Source organism: Primulina eburnea, unplaced genomic scaffold (genome assembly GCF_022965805.1).
Source record: "Primulina eburnea isolate SZY01 unplaced genomic scaffold, ASM2296580v1 ctg567_ERROPOS1600000+, whole genome shotgun sequence".
NCBI lineage: Eukaryota > Viridiplantae > Streptophyta > Magnoliopsida > Lamiales > Gesneriaceae > Primulina > Primulina eburnea.
In genome coordinates this window covers 965575-982070 of record NW_027331355.1, presented here as the reverse complement: position 1 = coordinate 982070, position 16496 = coordinate 965575, and the positions used below count along the sequence as shown (strand labels likewise).

Genomic DNA, 16496 nt, shown 5'->3' with positions numbered 1-16496 from the left:
GAGATTGTAGAATTTATTTCTGATTCCTTCTGATGAAATATGGAATTTTGAATTAGGTTTCTAGACATGTATGATAAGTTTGTTTTTGATATGTTTTGGTTGAGTTATGACCTTAAAACCAATAAGAAAAACTTGAAGGGATTTGCCCCTAAACGGATAACTGTAAGGTTTTTATCCCAAGCACTGGCCGGTTCAAGCTGGAATTAGTAACTTGTATTTGCAAAAACGTTGAATATATATTTGATGGTAATAAATTATTTTCCACAGGTTTTAGTAGTAAGGAAGCACCAACGAGTTCATAAGTTATTTTGGTTTTTTAATTAGAAGGTTATGGTACGGATTGATCGATTTCTTACAGCGTCTGTAACGATGTGTAATTTAATTGATGTGAATTGATTGATTCTATCCGTATTATGTGTTTATGTGCTATTGTGTTGTTTGGATGCATTTTAAGATTATTCCTCATTTCTTGAAATAAATATGATTTTTTTTAAATAGATTCGAGTAATCTGTGGATTTATATGCGTTTTTTAGCACGCATGCATATCGAGCCATGACTCCGTTGTTTCCGAGATTTTTGTTTACTCTTGGATGAGTTATTTAGACATCAGAGCCGAGGGTGTTTAAGCGTCACAACTCTGATGACTAGCGGAATGGCCCAGCAGCTCTGCAGACTGACACCCCTGACGCAGATGTGAAGGGCCGAGGGCATATTTGACACGCCACACCCCTGGAACATGTGGCCACAGTTGTTGCTATCGTTTCTTTGGATCCGGTTTGATACACGAGATTATTGGTACCCTACATTCATTGCATTGCATTAATTTCATTACATGTCATTTATTTATGTTGTAATTTATTTGATCTTCGTATTGGGGTTTGACCCTGTCCCTCGGGGCTACTATGGTTTGTTTTGTGATTCCATAGCAGGTTATACAGTTGGTTCTGATGCAGCTGACGGAGCGTCTGCCTGTGGAGCCCAGTGAGTCGGTTTGATTTGGGAGTCCCCAGACATTTATACTATATATATTTATCATTTGCCGAGGAGATGCTTCGTGTATTTGTATGGTTGTATTATTGAGTGTTGGATCTTATCTGTTGTGATCGAGCATGGCTGGATCTGCATGCGATTGGTATTCTGTTTGTTTTATGGAACTCTATTTTCGAGTATAAATATTTTGTTTTGGAATTTTTGGTATGTCCTATTTACGGAGAGGTCATGGCGAAATTTATGTAGACCTAAAATGGAAATTTTTTACTCGTTTTCACTGTTTATGCTAATGAAACCTGTTTGTTTGATATTTAAAAATTAATCAGTAGCACGGGCTCTCATAGTTGGTATCAGAGCATAACTGGGGTATTCTCAAATTAGAGTTTAGGACACTCGAGTTTAGACAAAAATGAAATGATTGGGTTTTTGATTTACTATTTGCTCTTATTTGATTTGCTTGTTATGATTATTTAACTAAGCTGAGTTAGTGCTAGTAGTGAAGTAAGTTTTAACTTTCCTTAAAAAATTTCAGTACTTATTATTATTTTTCTGCCAGTTGTATAATCCTTGTATCTTGTAGAATGGCACCTAGTGGAAGAGGCAGAAAGGGGAAAGAAGTTATCTAAGAGTCTGGAGCTCAGAACGTAGAGATAACTGAGGGTATTGGTAGAGGAACACGTGACCACCCTAGAAGAAGGGAAAATCAAAATGTGAATACAGAGGTAGAGGTGGAGCAGGAGCCACCAATTCGTCTAGAAAGGCATGGGTCAAGGAATGTGGAAGTGGATCGTGAAGTTCAGATGTTGACCCAAAGAATGAGAGAAATGGAGTTAGTGATTGCTAAATTCCAAGATATGCGTCTTCCAAAATTCTTTGGAAATGAAGGTGGTGAAAAGGCAACGGAATGCTTAAGAGCATGAACTATTTATTTAATTTGGTGGAGTACACTACAGAGCTGAGACTCAAGTTAGCTGTTTACAAACTCAAGGATCGAGCACAACTGTGGTGGGAAGCCACAAAGAAAGCAATTCAAGAATCTGGTCAGATAATTTCTTGGGAGGCATTCCGTACTCATTTTATTCGAGAATACTCGCCTCCATCTTATTATTCTGCTAAGGAAGCCGAGTTCAACCAACTAGTTCAGGGAAATATGTTAGTGGGAGAGTATGCTTCTCAATTTTATGCTCTTCTATCTTACGTACCTCATGTTTCTAATATTGATTGATCCAAGCTATCGCATTTTATGCAATGACTGAATTGAATGATATGTACGTTGGTTTTGACTGGAGCACCAACTCCTTATGCAGAAGCTGTAGCGAAAGAAAATAATATTGATGCTAGTTTGCTTTGGGGAGAATCACAATAAGTTCCATATTTTACTTTCCAAGGGTCCGAGAGTAGCATTCAGATGCCAGTGGGCTTACCTCCTTATCAGCCTCCACAGTCAAACCAACCACCGAAGCAGCAGAAATTCAAGGCTAAGGGAAAGCAGTTTAAGAAGAAGTCTTACAACAGTTCATCTAGTTCAGGCAGTTCTCATGGAGGAAGATCTAGCGTTCATGTTCGAGATTCTTGTGGGAGATGTGGAGGTAGGCATCTTAATACCCAGTGCACAGGAGTTCAGGGAGACTGCCATACATGTGGATTACAAGGACATTATGTGAGAGTTTGTCCTAATGCGGGAAGACAAAAGTATCAGCCCGATTTAAACATGAGACAACGTCGATGGATGGAGTTTCTTAAAGACTTTTATTGTGAGATTCAATGTCAACCAGGGCGAATAAATCTAGTTATAGATGCACTTAGCAGGAAGGTTCAAAATGCTATATTGACATCTCTGAGTATTTCTAAAGTCCACGAGCACTTGGGAACATCAGGATGGACTTATCAAACAAGTGTAGATTACTTTATAGTTTCATCTATCAAAGTCAAGCCACAGACATTATCAAGCATTAAAGCAACGCAGTGAACTGATCAGCACATTCATAGATTGAAAGAATTGGTTCAAACAGATCAGTCAGTTAAGTATAGTGTTGCCTAAGATGGTAGTTTGCGCTTTAATGGGAGACTTGTAGTTCCTAATTTAATATATTTAAAAGAAGCTATACTACGTGAAGCACGTTGTAGCCGACATAGCATTCATCCAGGAAATCAAAAGATGTATCATAATTTGAGAGCTCATAATTGGTAGGAAGGTATGAAGAAGGAAATTTCTGATTTTGTGGCTAAATGTTTAACTTGCCAACAGGTTAAAGCTAAACGAATGATACCTGGCGGTATGTTACATAGTTTTGAAGTGCCACAATGGAATTGTGAGCACATCGCTACAGATTTCGTGACACAACTGCCTCATTCTAATCGTGGTTGTGATGCAAGCTCGGTGATTGTTGATAGATTGTCTAATCAGCTAATTTTATTCCATATGATTGTACTTGTACTTACAAGAAAATGAAGAAATTATACATTGATCATGTGGTAAGATTGCATTGTGTGGCAATAACCATAATATCAGACCGTGATCCAAGGTTTACTTCGAAGTTTTGGAGTAGTTTGCAATCAGCTTTGGGTTCAAAGATGGCCATGAGCACTTCTTATAATCCCCAAACAGATGGTCAGTCAGAAAGAACCATCCAGACTCTAGAGGATATGTTACGAACAATTGTAATGGATTTTAGGGATGGTAGGCAAGAATCATTGTCTCTGGTTTAATTTTATTACAACAAAAGTTTTCAGACAACGATCGGTATGGAACCGTTTGAAGCTTTATATGGCAAAAAGTGCAGATCTCTGATTTGTTGGGAAGATGTAGAAGAACGACATATGTATAAACCAAAGTTTGTACAAGAAATATAAGATAAAGTTATTGATCAGTAAAAGAATGAAAGCAGCCCAAGATTGTCAAAAAAAGTTATATTAATAAAAGGCCTCGGCCTTTGGAGTTCTGGGCTGGCGATTATGTTTTCTTGAATGTATTACTGTTTCCTGGTACTATGAGATTTGGATGTAAAGGGAAGTTAGCTCCACGTTGTATTGTTCCGTATAGGATTGTTGAGAGGATTGGCACTTTGGCTTATCGTTTGGACTTGCCGCATACTTTTACTATGATACACGATGTGCTTCATGGATCGATGTTGTGGAAGTATGAGCCAGATCCATCTCACGTATTGAGTACCGAGGATGTGAAGTTAGATAGTTCCCTAAGTTATGTTGAGGATCCAGTTCAAATTCTTGATCGCAAAGAGAAGCAACTCAAGAACAAGACGATTCATTTGTTTTTGGTGCAGTGGAGTAGACATGTGATAGAAGAAGCTACATGGGAGTTAGAGGCTATAATGCGTCAAAAGTGGCCTCACTTATTTGAAAATGTGATGAATAACTCCATGTACTCAGATTTTTCTATGTATTATCAGTTTTAAATGTTCTAACCGCATTGTGTATAAGTGTTGTGTACGTTAGATTTCGAGGAAGAAATCTTCTATTAGAAGGAGAGAATATGAGAACCCGGATTTAATTATTCAATATTAGGCAAGAATTAGAAATAATTATTTTACAATGATAAATTAAAACAATTAAGTCAGATAATTTTAATTGTGTTAAGAATACGTATTAGAAAATAACGGCATTTTAGAAGATATTAAAACATATATCGGAGTTTTATAGCTATGGAGTTGTAATACTTGAACCGAGTCACATTCTAGCAATTGGGCTAAATCATTGGATATATGTATATATATACATGTGTGTTATGTGAGAAAGAAGCTCATTTTCCCCAACCCAATTCATTTCCTCCTCAAGATTCTCGCCTCTTCTCCTTGCATCCACTATCTTCTCCATCATGAGAAGCTTCTCGCCACCCCTTGCTGCTAGTTAGCAGGTCGCTGGAGTTCGGCCAAGTAAGTCCAGTAGTTCCTAAGCTCTCCTTGCCCATAATCATTGTAGAAAAGCTTGTTCCTACTGCTACCATGTTTCTGTCGAGCTGTTTCTTCGTTTTCCAACTCCTTGCTAACCATTTTTCTTGGTTCCTTAGAGTGTGTAAAGGCCGGTTCTAGCTTCAGATCAGTTCAGAGGAAGCTTTTTAAGTAATCCCTAAGCCTAGGTTTTAAATTTTGTTCATGGATTTGTTAATGGAAGAAGATGTTGGTTTCTGTTTCGAATTACAGATTTGTCTTCTGATTTTCGGGTTTGTGTGTTTTGTACACTAAGATTCTTGACTTGTGGTTCAAATAGAACTTACTGATCAATGTGCTATATTTCTGTAGCTGCTAACAAAATGGAATTCCAATTAGAAATGGATTCGATATGATTTTTCTTACAAAATGTGTTAAAATGGAATTCTGTGTTGGAGCAGCATAGAATAGGTACTGTAATTCGAGTTTATGACCTATATTCATTCAGATTCTGGACTTATGATTCAAATATAAGTCTTAAAGCTATGTGTTGTCTTCTTACTGATATAAGAATCATTAAATTCCATTCAATATTGAAATAGTTAAACTCATTTTGCCGAAACTACTCAGTTATAGATTTCTGCCGTGAAGTGCGTATGTAGTAGGGTCTTCTTGATAATTCTAGGATTTATCTATTGAGATTCTGGAAATGGCTTCTTCTATAAAACTTAGATATTTGAGTTGTCTTTCATTTCTAACTGACAAATATCAATTTCAGTTAATGATGAGTTAGATATGAACTATATACTCATAAGCGTCGAACCTAAATCTGTTACAGAACTTATTTCTCATGGTTTCTGTTTTTGGTCAGTTTTCAGTGTCGAGATGGTAGAATTTATTTCTGATGCCTTCTGATGAAATATGGAATTTTGAGTTAGGTTTCTACACATGTATGATAAGTCTGTTTTGGTTATGTTTTGGTTGAGTTATGACCTTAAAACCAAGCTTAGGTCCAAGCTGGAATTAGTAACTTGTATTTGGAAAAACGTTGAATATTTATTTGATGGTAATAAATTATTTGCTACAGGTTTTAGTAGTAAGGAAGCACCAACGAGTTCATAAGTTATTTTGGTGATTTAATTTGAAGGTTAAGGTACGGATGATCGATTTCTTACAACGTCTATAACGACGTGTAATTTAATTGATGTGATTTTATGAGAATTATGTGTTTATGTGCTTTTTGTGCTGTTTGGTTGTATTTTAAGATTATTCCTAAATTTTTTAATAATTGTTTGTTTTTAAATATATTGGAATAATCTGTGGATTTATATGCATTGTTGAGCACGCATTTATATCGAGCCATGACTCCGTTGTTTTCGAGATTTCTGTTTACTCTTGGATGAGTTATTTGGACATCAGAGCCGAGGGAATTTAAGCGTCACACCTTTGATGACTAGCGGAAGGGAAGAACAATTCTGCAGACAGACACCCCTGACGCAGATGTGCAGGGCCGAGGGCGTATTTGACACGTTACACCCCTGGCACATGTGGCCACAGTTGGCTATTGTTTCTCTAGATCAAGTTTGATACCTGAGATTATTGGCACCTTACATGCATTGCAATGCATTGATTTCATTACATGTCATTTATTTATGCTGTAATTTATTTGATCTTCGTATTGGGATTTGACCCCTGTCCCTCGGGGCTGCTGTGGTTTGTTTTGTGATCCCATAGCAGGTTATACATTTGGTTCTGATGCAACTGGCGGAGCTTCTTCCAGTGAAGCTCAATGAGTCGATTTGATTTGGGAGTCCCCAGATATTTATACTATATATATTGAGTCATTTTCCAAGGAGATGCCTCGTGTATTTGTATGGTTGTATTATTGAGTGTTGGATCTTATTTGGTGTGATCGAGCCTAGCTGGATCTGCGTGCGATTGGTATTCTGTTTTTTATGTTGTTTTGAAATTTGGTCTTTTGTTGTGTTGTTTTGAAATTTTAGGTATGTCTTATTTACGGGGAGGTCGATGCGAAATTTATGTAGGCTCAAAATGGAAAGTTTTTACTCGTTTTTGTTGTTTACGCTAATAAATCCTAGTTGTTTGATAATTAAAAATTAATCAAGAGCACGGGCCCTCACAAATTCTCACACACTCACATATACAGAGAGTAGAGCTTATTGATAAGTTAAGTGAGTCTTGCACAAAGACATTAAACTTGTGTATGTAGTCTTTGACGCATAAACGTTAAACAAGTGTTGACTTGAAAGTGTGGCCTTCAGTCTAGGCTAGGAAATCAGTTAGACAGTAGTGTAAGTCCTAAGCTAAGTGGATTTGTTGTAGAAACCAGTAAATCAGATTATGTATAAGTCATGCATAATTACTATTATTTAAATTAAAAATAAATTTTTTAATTTATATATTTATGGAGTGTTTAAGTCATTTTAAAATTTGATCATTTATTTTAAAACGCAGAGGTTTAGTTTTTATCTTTTCGGTTAAATAAGCGAGGTCGGACACAAGTTGGAGAATCGAGATAAAATTTAATAATAAGAAAATATTCCTAAATTTAATTTAAGACAAAGAATAATTTATTTTAATGATATAGAATGTTTTAAGATTTTATTTAATTAATTAGACTTAAGTTATTAATTAATTCTCTCATGTCCAATATTTAGTTAATAGACTAAATTAAAATGTGTAATCAATTGGAATAAATTTATCTAGGTCTAATTTATTCAAGAAAGTTAAACCTAACATTTTTAATAATAAATTGTTAGACCGAGCCATGCCATGCAAGAAATCTTTATCCTAATTTAATTTATTAATTCACTAAATAAATAATGGGTGTTTAAAACTTTAAAGATTTAAAATTCAAGATTTAAACAATATTTTTACCTTCATTTTGCTAGCAAATCTCGGCCAACTCACCTATCAAATCTCCCTCAATCCAATAATATCACACATCATTCCTTATCTCCCAAAGAATCAAGGATAGAAAGATATTGTTTACCATTCAAACACCCCATTTAATTAGTAACATTCCCCTTCATTTCCTTAGCATCTCCCTACCCTCCTCTCATTCAAAAATATCAAAAAACTAGCAGCAAAAATCGTGAGTAGCAGCTAGGGATTTAGAGAGAAAAGAAAATGAAACTTCGTCTCTGTCGCGCCGTGTTCATCGTAGTGTTTGTTTTCTTCAAAACAAGAATTCCAGGCATGTTTATATTGTTCTTTGCTCTTCAATCAAGTCCTATGGCTATTTTAAAACATCACATGTTCATGATTTAAGGAGCAACACGATTTTTGACAGTAACCATGCCAAAGTTTTGGTGCAGGCCTTCTCAGCCGATTTCTGTGCACCTCACGGTTTGAGTGTTTTTGTGATTTCAGGAGGTTGGCTCGGTTCCAGGCGTTCCAAACTGCATCTAGGCATGTACTAGATTATGTTAGGGTCATGTTGGTCCATTGTTTTCAGCCCATGCACGCAAGAAAAGGACTTGACTGCAACTCTTCCATAGTTGCCATTTTGAGTCTCGTTTTTGGATTGTTGGTTGTCTAAGGTGATTGTTCCAATCATGGTTGGTCCAAGGCCTGTAACCATGGTTGGAACCTTCCCTTGGCATGCTTAGGACGTGACCAAGACAACCTTTCATGGCTTGGTTCACGGATCCATGAGATTTTTACACCAACAATGCAAGTGTCCCACAGGTGTTCATTTCTAATTTTGTGTGAGTGAGGTTTCGGTTTTGGGGTTTTTGGGTGGATGATGGTTGGCTCCTAGCCCTTAGCCATGGTTCACACAATACCTCATGATGTCTAGATAAAGCCAGGGTCGTTCATATGGCCATTGGAATTATATAAGACAGCAAATAAAGCAACACACCCCACGACGCGCAACTTGGTTCTCGGGTGGGAGCTTTTTGTTGTCTTAGGTGTTTGCTTGGATTGTGATTGGCCTAGGGCCCTTAGCCATGGTTCAAACCATACCTTAGGATGTTGGAAAGAGGCTCTGGTTGGTTGTTCAAGCCCCAATGGCCATTAGCCTTGTAAACAAAGCGAAGCAAGCACAGCTGCTGCCATTGAAATTTGACAGCAGCATTGTTGCGGTTCAGGAGGCTTGTGCGAGTTCTTGGTTGGCTTTCATCCTATGGCCTTGGAATGGACAGTACCTCAATGAGTTAGGAAGGTCATGTTTTTGGTCGTTTCTGATTTGGTTAAGTTTAGAGGTCGTATGATAATTTACGATGCAATGTGCCAAAGTCACTCTCGAAAGAGCGTTTCAATATTTTAGCCTCCATTCACTGAATTTCGTGAATTACAATTCTTATGAAAATTATTTCATCATGTTAGGTGTATTTTAATCATGACTAAACGATGGTTCGATATTGGTTCGGGTTGGTACGGAGTCATAGTTGGAAATTAGTTTGTTGGTCGCGTTTGTCTCGTTTTTGGTTCGGATATTAAGTTTCTGCCAAGATGAAATTATTTTCATGTTTCTCATTTTAGAATTAGGTCACAACGAGCCTGGGAACGATCGAAATCACTCGATAAAAACATGCTTATAATTATATTACGTGCATAAAATATAAAATGTTTATTTTTGAGATATATGCGATATGTCTTGTGGCCACCGCACGCTTATGGGATCTCTACCCGGTGACTTATGATCGGTTTATGTTTATGTATGGGTACGGACATTCAGTCCAAGGGCTGTGGTGATCTATACTGCCCAGTATACTGTAGTTTAGTCTGATCAGACGTTCATGTTATGTTACGGGCCAATTTCTTAGAAACATTATCTCTACCAGAAAAATCTCATTATGATATTTTATGACAGGGCTCTATCGAGCGAATCTTTTACATATGATTTTCAGATATGCACGTATTTATAATTACTCATGACACGATTTTCACCTTACGCTTTACGATACGATATTTTTACGTTACACGAAATTTTATGATATATTTACTTGTTGTTCACGGTATATGCATGCTGAGTCTTTAGACTCACTAGGCTTGATTGTTGTAGGTACTGATGAGGTCGAGACTGAGGGCGGGGACCAGATAGCTAGCTTGGGTCAGCAGTAGTAGGAACCCGAGGACCTCATGTTTCAGTTTATTTACCTTTTTATGTTCAAACACAGTTTTATTATGTTGAATTTTTTTTAAGTTGTTGAGTTGAAAAGCAATATTTACTTCCGCTGTTATTTTAAAAATTAAATCCATTTATCAGTTTATTCGATGAATGATGCATGTTATTTATTTAACGAGAAATTTTTTAAATATTTCCGCAAAATTACGAATGCGAAATATGGCCTTTTACAGTTGGTATCAGAGCCTATTTTCTTGTTAAGGGTTGTACTACTACTGACCTCGAGAATCTCATGAAGTCACGTCTTCGGTCTGTAAGTTTTACGTTTACACATTTCGTTTAAATCATGAAATATTTTAACAGCATGTTTCCATGAGATGTTTTATGTCAAGATTATGATTATGCAGTATTTATTTAAATTTAAAGAAATAATAGAAGTAATCATGTTGGTTTCGTATGGGTTGTATGTATGGAGCAGCATGCCTCCTATACGCATTCCTGAGCGCATGAGAGATGATGAGTATCGTCATGAGGATTGTGAGGATCTTAGGCAAGAGAGGGAGTTGCCACCACCCCCTCCACAGGACATGAACGCCCAGATGTTAGCCGAAATGACTCAGTTCTTCGCACAGTTTGCGGGGAACAATGCAGGGGTAGCCAGGCAGACTGGGCCTGAGGCTACCTATGAGCGGTTCATGAAGATGAGACTAAAGAAGTTCTCAGGGACGACAGATCCTATGATTGGCGAGGGCTGGATTAAGTCACTTGAGGTTATCTTCGAATTCATGGAGCTTGGAGATGAGGATAGGGTTCATTGTGCGACCTATCTGTTTGGAGGAGACAGCCGCTTGTGGTGGGAAGGAGCATCTGTATCCTTGAATTTGGCTACTCTGAGCTGGACGGGCTTTACAGAGGTATTCTACTCTAAATATTTTACTGAAGAGGTGCGTTCCAGGTTGACCAGGGAATTTATGACCCTGAGGCAGGGAGACATGACTGTTACGGAGTTTATCCATAAGTTTGAGAGGGGTTGCCATTTTGTGCCCCTAATTGCGAATGATGCTGGAGCCAAGTTGAGAGATTTTCTGGATGGCCTACGGCCGATCTTGCTCCGCGATGTTAGGGTGGCTGGCCCTACTACCTACGATATCGCTGTCTCCAGAGCGCAAGCTGCAGAGAAGGATCTGAATGATATTGAGAGGGATTGCCAGGGCAAACGACCAGTCCAAGCGCCATGCCGCCCTCCTCAATAGCAGCATCAGGGACGTGTAGTCTCGAGAGCCTCGGAGTATCCCGTCTGTGCCAAGTGCTCACGCCGCCATACTGGAGTTTGTAGATATGGTTCGGGGTGTGATAGACCTGACCACTTACTGAAGGAGTGCCCTCAGGGGAGTCTGCCTATCCAAGGAAGAGTTTTTACCCTCCATACAGCAGAGACGAACCCAAAGACAATGCTCAGGATAGGTATCTTAAAGCTTTAAGTTTGTATTTGGAATTTAATGGTTTGGGTTGAGATCTTGAACTTTGGAATTGTGATAGGATTGCATGTTCTAATCAGTGTTAATTTCGGGAATTTAGGTTAGGAGAACTTTGACCTTCGCATGTCTATAAGTTTAGTTCTTGTAATTCTTGGGTTCAGCATAGTGTTCCAATCTTTCAGGAATAATTTTTATAGCTCATTCAGCTACGAATGCCTTGATAGATTCAGGGGCTACTCACTCGTTCATTTCGGAGACCTTTGCAAATTTCCTCAAGGTCAAGACCATCAGGCTAGACATAGCATATTCAGTAGTACTGCCTTCTGGAGAGAAGCTGACAGGTACTAATGTGGTCCGAGACATAGACCTCGAACTTCATGGTAATCTTGTCTATGCGGATCTGATCATACTGCCGATGCCAGAATTTGATATCATTCTGGGTATGGACTGGCTATTAAGGAACAGAGTTTTGATTGACTTCCAAAGGAGATCTGTTCTAGTCCGACCGCTTGGGAGAGAGCAGTTCTTATTCGAACCAGACAAGTACTTTCCTTTACCGCGTATAATACCTTGTGTCTAGGCTAGGAAGCTTATACGTAGAGGGTGTCGAGCATTTTTAGCAACCTTTGTATCTGTTACCAAAGCACCCAGTCAGTCAGCCTCCGATGTCCAAATTGCTAGTGTAATGTCCGAGATTTAATTGTTGTTAATTTTTTTATTATTGATTGATGAGTTGATATGATTATGAAGGATTGCTCCGAGACACGAAATGAGATTGCATGTGAGATTTAATGTGCGAGGACAGTATCATTCGCGCACATGCGCGACAGGATGCGTGCACATGCACGAAATGGGCAGAAAACCTCGCGCATATGTGCGGGGTAAGGGCGCGCATATGCACAAGCTGTGCGGGAAGACATTGTCATTTCCAGAGAATCTCGCGCATATGCGCCGAGCGAGGGCGTGCATATGCGCGAGCTGCCGAGAGGCTTATCGCAGAGACCAGTAGGTCTTGTGCATATGCGCTAGTTGAGGTCGCGCATATGCGCGAGATGTGCAGTAAGAATATGAAGCCACTTGCCCTTTCATGCATTATATATATATATAAAAAGCTTCTTCACCTCAGAATTTAAGAAGGAAAGGAACGAAATACCTTAGGGGAAAGCTTCAAGTTTGAGTCCAAAAATTTGATTTGAACAAAATATAGTCGTCAGATCTTGAATCCGACTTCAGTACCGTGTTCCTATCGACACAGGCTACAACTGGACGTAAGTTTCTTATGTTTTTTGTATGATTTGAAATTATGGTATTTCCAGAATCAGATAGGATTCATATATGATGTTCTTGATATGTTAGACATCGTAGAATCAAATTCAGATTGAGAAACAGAATGGTTATGGAATTGTTATGATCTTTCAGAGTATATTGATTGATATTGAACAGATTTGAATTATGAATTGATTACAGATTGTCTTGGATATTGGTTATGGATTGTAATTAATATCTGTTGAGATTGTGTTGACGGGAATATCGAGAGTATGCCGTTATGCCATTGATTTTGAGTTGAATTCAGATTGATCAGATTGGTATAGATTTGAGCAGTATATTGATATGATATTATTGATATTTTCATTGCCAGATTGAGAGTTGACAGACTTTGAATTCCAGACGGGAACGGTGTCAGAACTGCCATAAAAGAAAGGTATAAGTCAATGTGGTACCGGGAGAACGACTCGAATATGATATACTTGAGTTTTCCTAAATCGCATACTTATTGTTATTATGTGTATTGATTTGAATTGATATGCTTGTTCTATTGATTTATAGAAAGCATGTATTAGATGAGTATTAGACGAGTGATCTTGTGGCATAAGTGCCGATAGTGAAGAAATCGTCACTGGCACATTGCACATTGTCACAAGATAGTGATTTGGCGAAAGTGCCAAATTCTCTGACGGATAGGTCAATACACCGGATGTTTGGTTATATCGAAGTGGATAGAATTGGAGTTTCTTCTATTACTGATGTTCGATATGGATACCAACGTCTGGAAACCGGGATCCCTAGACTAGGATTGAGTCTAGTCTGAGACGTGGAGTCACGAGTCGGATTGACGATTTTATATTGATTATGTTTCAGATTTTGATACATGTTACTGATATCTGTTACATGCTTTTACATTGTTTATATGATTGCATGTTTCGTTGATTTATACTGAGATGTGTTTCTCACCGGAGTTATCTGGCTGTTGTCGTGTTTTATGTGTGCATGGCAACAGGTGGGACAGGATCGGGGTCGAGGAGATGAAGAGAGAGATCATGATTAGAGTGGAGACTACGGACCTTGATTTGAGATAGGGTTTGGATACTTGATATTTAGTTGTTAAACCTTAGTTTGAATGATTGTATATAGTACAAGACTTGTACTTTAATATTGACATGTATATTAGAATGTATTCCATTACATTCCGCATTTAATACTGTATTTTAAAAAAAAATTAGACCATGTTTATTATAATTGATTAAATTTTCTCAATGATGATTAAGAGTATGATTAGCGTCCGGGTCCCCACAGCTAGGGACTTTCTAGACGTGTTTCCTGATGACGTCTCTGGTATGCCACATGTGCGGGAAGTGGAGTTTTATATTGAGCTTATGCCACGTACCGCACCGATCTCAAAAGCACCGCATCGATTAGCACCGACAGAGATGGCAGAACTCAAGAAGTAGATTCAGGAACTTCTTGACAAGGAGTTCATTCGCCCGAGTTTTTCACCATGGGGCGTGCCAGTCTTATTTGTGAAGAAGAAGGATGGTTCGATGAGGCTCTGCATTGATTACCGTGAGTTGAAGAGTGTTACAGTGAAGAACAAATACCCACTCTCGAGGATTGAAGATTTATTTGACCAGTTGCAGGGAGCCTCAGTATTCTCAAAGATTGACCTGCGTTCGGGTTATCACCAATTGAAGGTGAAAGATGCCGATGTTCTCAAGACTGCTTTTAGGACTCGTTATGGCCACTTCGAGTTCCTTGTGATGTTGTTCGGTTTGACTAATGCGCCAGCGATCTTCATGTATCTCATGAATCGTGTATTTCAGCCGTACCTTGATCAGTTCGTGATAGTGTTCATAGATGACATTCTCTTCTACTCAAAGAATCATGAGGAGCACAGTAGACATCTGACCGCAGTTTTGCAGACCTTGCAAAAACACAAGTTATTCTCAAAGTTCAGTACGTGCGAGTTCTGGTTAGAGAAGGTGGCGTTCTTAGGACACTTCGTTTCTAGCAGCGGTATTGAGGTAGATCCATCGAAAGTTGCAGCAGTCAGAGATTGGGTTGTACCGCAAAATGCATCAGAGATCAGTATTTTCCTTGGGCTAGCAGGTTATTATCGGAATTTTATTCAGAGATTCTCCTCTATCGCAGTTCTACTCACGTCGTTGACAAAGAAGAATGTGAAATTTGTGTGGAGCGATGAGTGTCAGAAGAGCTTCGATACTTTGAAGCAAGCTCTTATCTCAGCACCAGTACTGGTCATGCCATCAGGGCCCGGAGACTTTGTTTTGTATACCGATGCTTCGAAGCTCGGTTTAGGCGCAGTGTTGATGCAGCATGGGAGGGTGATAGCGTATGCTTCTCGCCAGTTGAAAATCCATGAGAAGAATTACCCTACCCACAATCTAGAGTTGGCAGCCATAGTTTTTGCCTTGAAAATTTGGAGGTATTATTTGTACGGAGAGAAGTGCCAGATCTTTACCGACCATAAGAGCCTCAAGTACTTCTTTACGCAGAAAGAGCGGAATATGCGTCAGAGGCGTTGGTTGGAGCTAGTGAAGGACTATGACTATGACATTAGCTACCACCCGGGCAAAGCTAATGTAGTTGCGGATGCAATGTGCAAGAAAGTCGCAGTGATGGCTCATTTGATTGTTCCAAGACCCCTTCAGTCTGAGATGCAGAGATTTGAACTAGAGACATATCCTTGAGGTAGAGTTCCCCGTCTATCTACTTTGACGATTCAGTATTCTCTTCTAGAATATATTCGCAGTGGACAGTCAGCAGATGAGCAGTTGGCGAAGTGGAGGCAGAGAGATGAGGCCAAGGGCAGTATTTTGTATACAGTTAGCGACGGTATTGTGAGATATCGAGACAAGATGTGGGTTTCTAGCGACGGTTCTATTCGAGTAGATATTTTATCTGAGGCCCACATGTTGCCGTACTCTATTCATCCTGGGAGTACGAAGAAGTACAAAGATCTGCAGTTGCTGTATTGGTGGCCAGGAATGAAGAAGGATATCAGACATTTTGTATCCGAGTGTCTGACGTGCCAGCTAGTGAAAGCGGAACATCAGATACCAGCAGGCTTGCTCAAGCCTCTTCCTATTCCCGAGTGGAAGTGGGAGAATATTACCATGGGTCAAATGCTATCTGAGTGATTGTTTATCGTCTTACCAAGTCAGCGCACTTCTTACCTATTAAGACGACTTTCACCATGATTCAGTATGCACAGTTTTATATCCGAGAGATAGTCAAACTTCATGGTTTTCCCGTTTTTATAGTATATGACCGAGATCCTAGATTCACTTCATCCTTTTGGAAGAGTCTGCATTCAGCTGTGGGTACGAAGTCGATGTTTAGCACAGCCTTCCATCCTCAAACGGATGGTCAGTTAGAGAGAGATATCCAGAGTTTGGAGGATCTTCTCCGTGCATGTGTCATCGATTTCTCAGGGAATTGGGAGTCGAAGTTGCTATTGGTGGAGTTCACCTATAACAACAGTTTTCAGTCGTCTATAGGTATGGCTCCGTATGAAGCACTGTATGGTCGTAAGTGCAGATCACACATTCATTGGGATGAAGTAGGGAGAGGTCCGGATATTATTCAGCAGATTACCGATGTAATAGTCAAGATCCTTGATAGGTTGAGGACTGCTCAGAGTCGACAGAAGAGTTATGCGGATCAGAGGAGGAGAGATCTAGAGTTTGTCGTTGGCGACCATGTTTTTGTGAAGATAGCACCTATGAAAGGTTTCATGCGGTTCGGGA

The 16496-nt window shown here is 39.0% G+C and overlaps 1 protein-coding gene across 1 annotated transcript; it reads left to right on the top strand.

Annotated features, from left to right (window-relative positions):
• The first annotated feature begins 3188 nt into the window (after nucleotides 1-3188).
• On the top strand, nucleotides 3189-4407 carry LOC140821459 (uncharacterized). The gene is made up of 2 exons (XM_073181961.1): nucleotides 3189-3267; nucleotides 4001-4407. Exons 1-2 carry the CDS (start codon nucleotides 3189-3191, stop codon nucleotides 4405-4407), a joined length of 486 nt encoding a protein of 161 aa, XP_073038062.1.
• Nucleotides 4408-16496: the final 12089 nt, after the last annotated feature.

Excerpts from the sequence above, each read along its gene's own strand:
- LOC140821459 (XM_073181961.1), top strand. The coding sequence starts at position 3,189 with ATGAAGAAGGAAATTTCTGATTTTGTGGCTAAATGTTTAACTTGCCAA. Across the intron at positions 3,268-4,000 it reads TAAACGAATGATACCTGGCG|GGAAGTTAGCTCCACGTTGT; the intron begins GTATGTTACATA and ends TTGGATGTAAAG.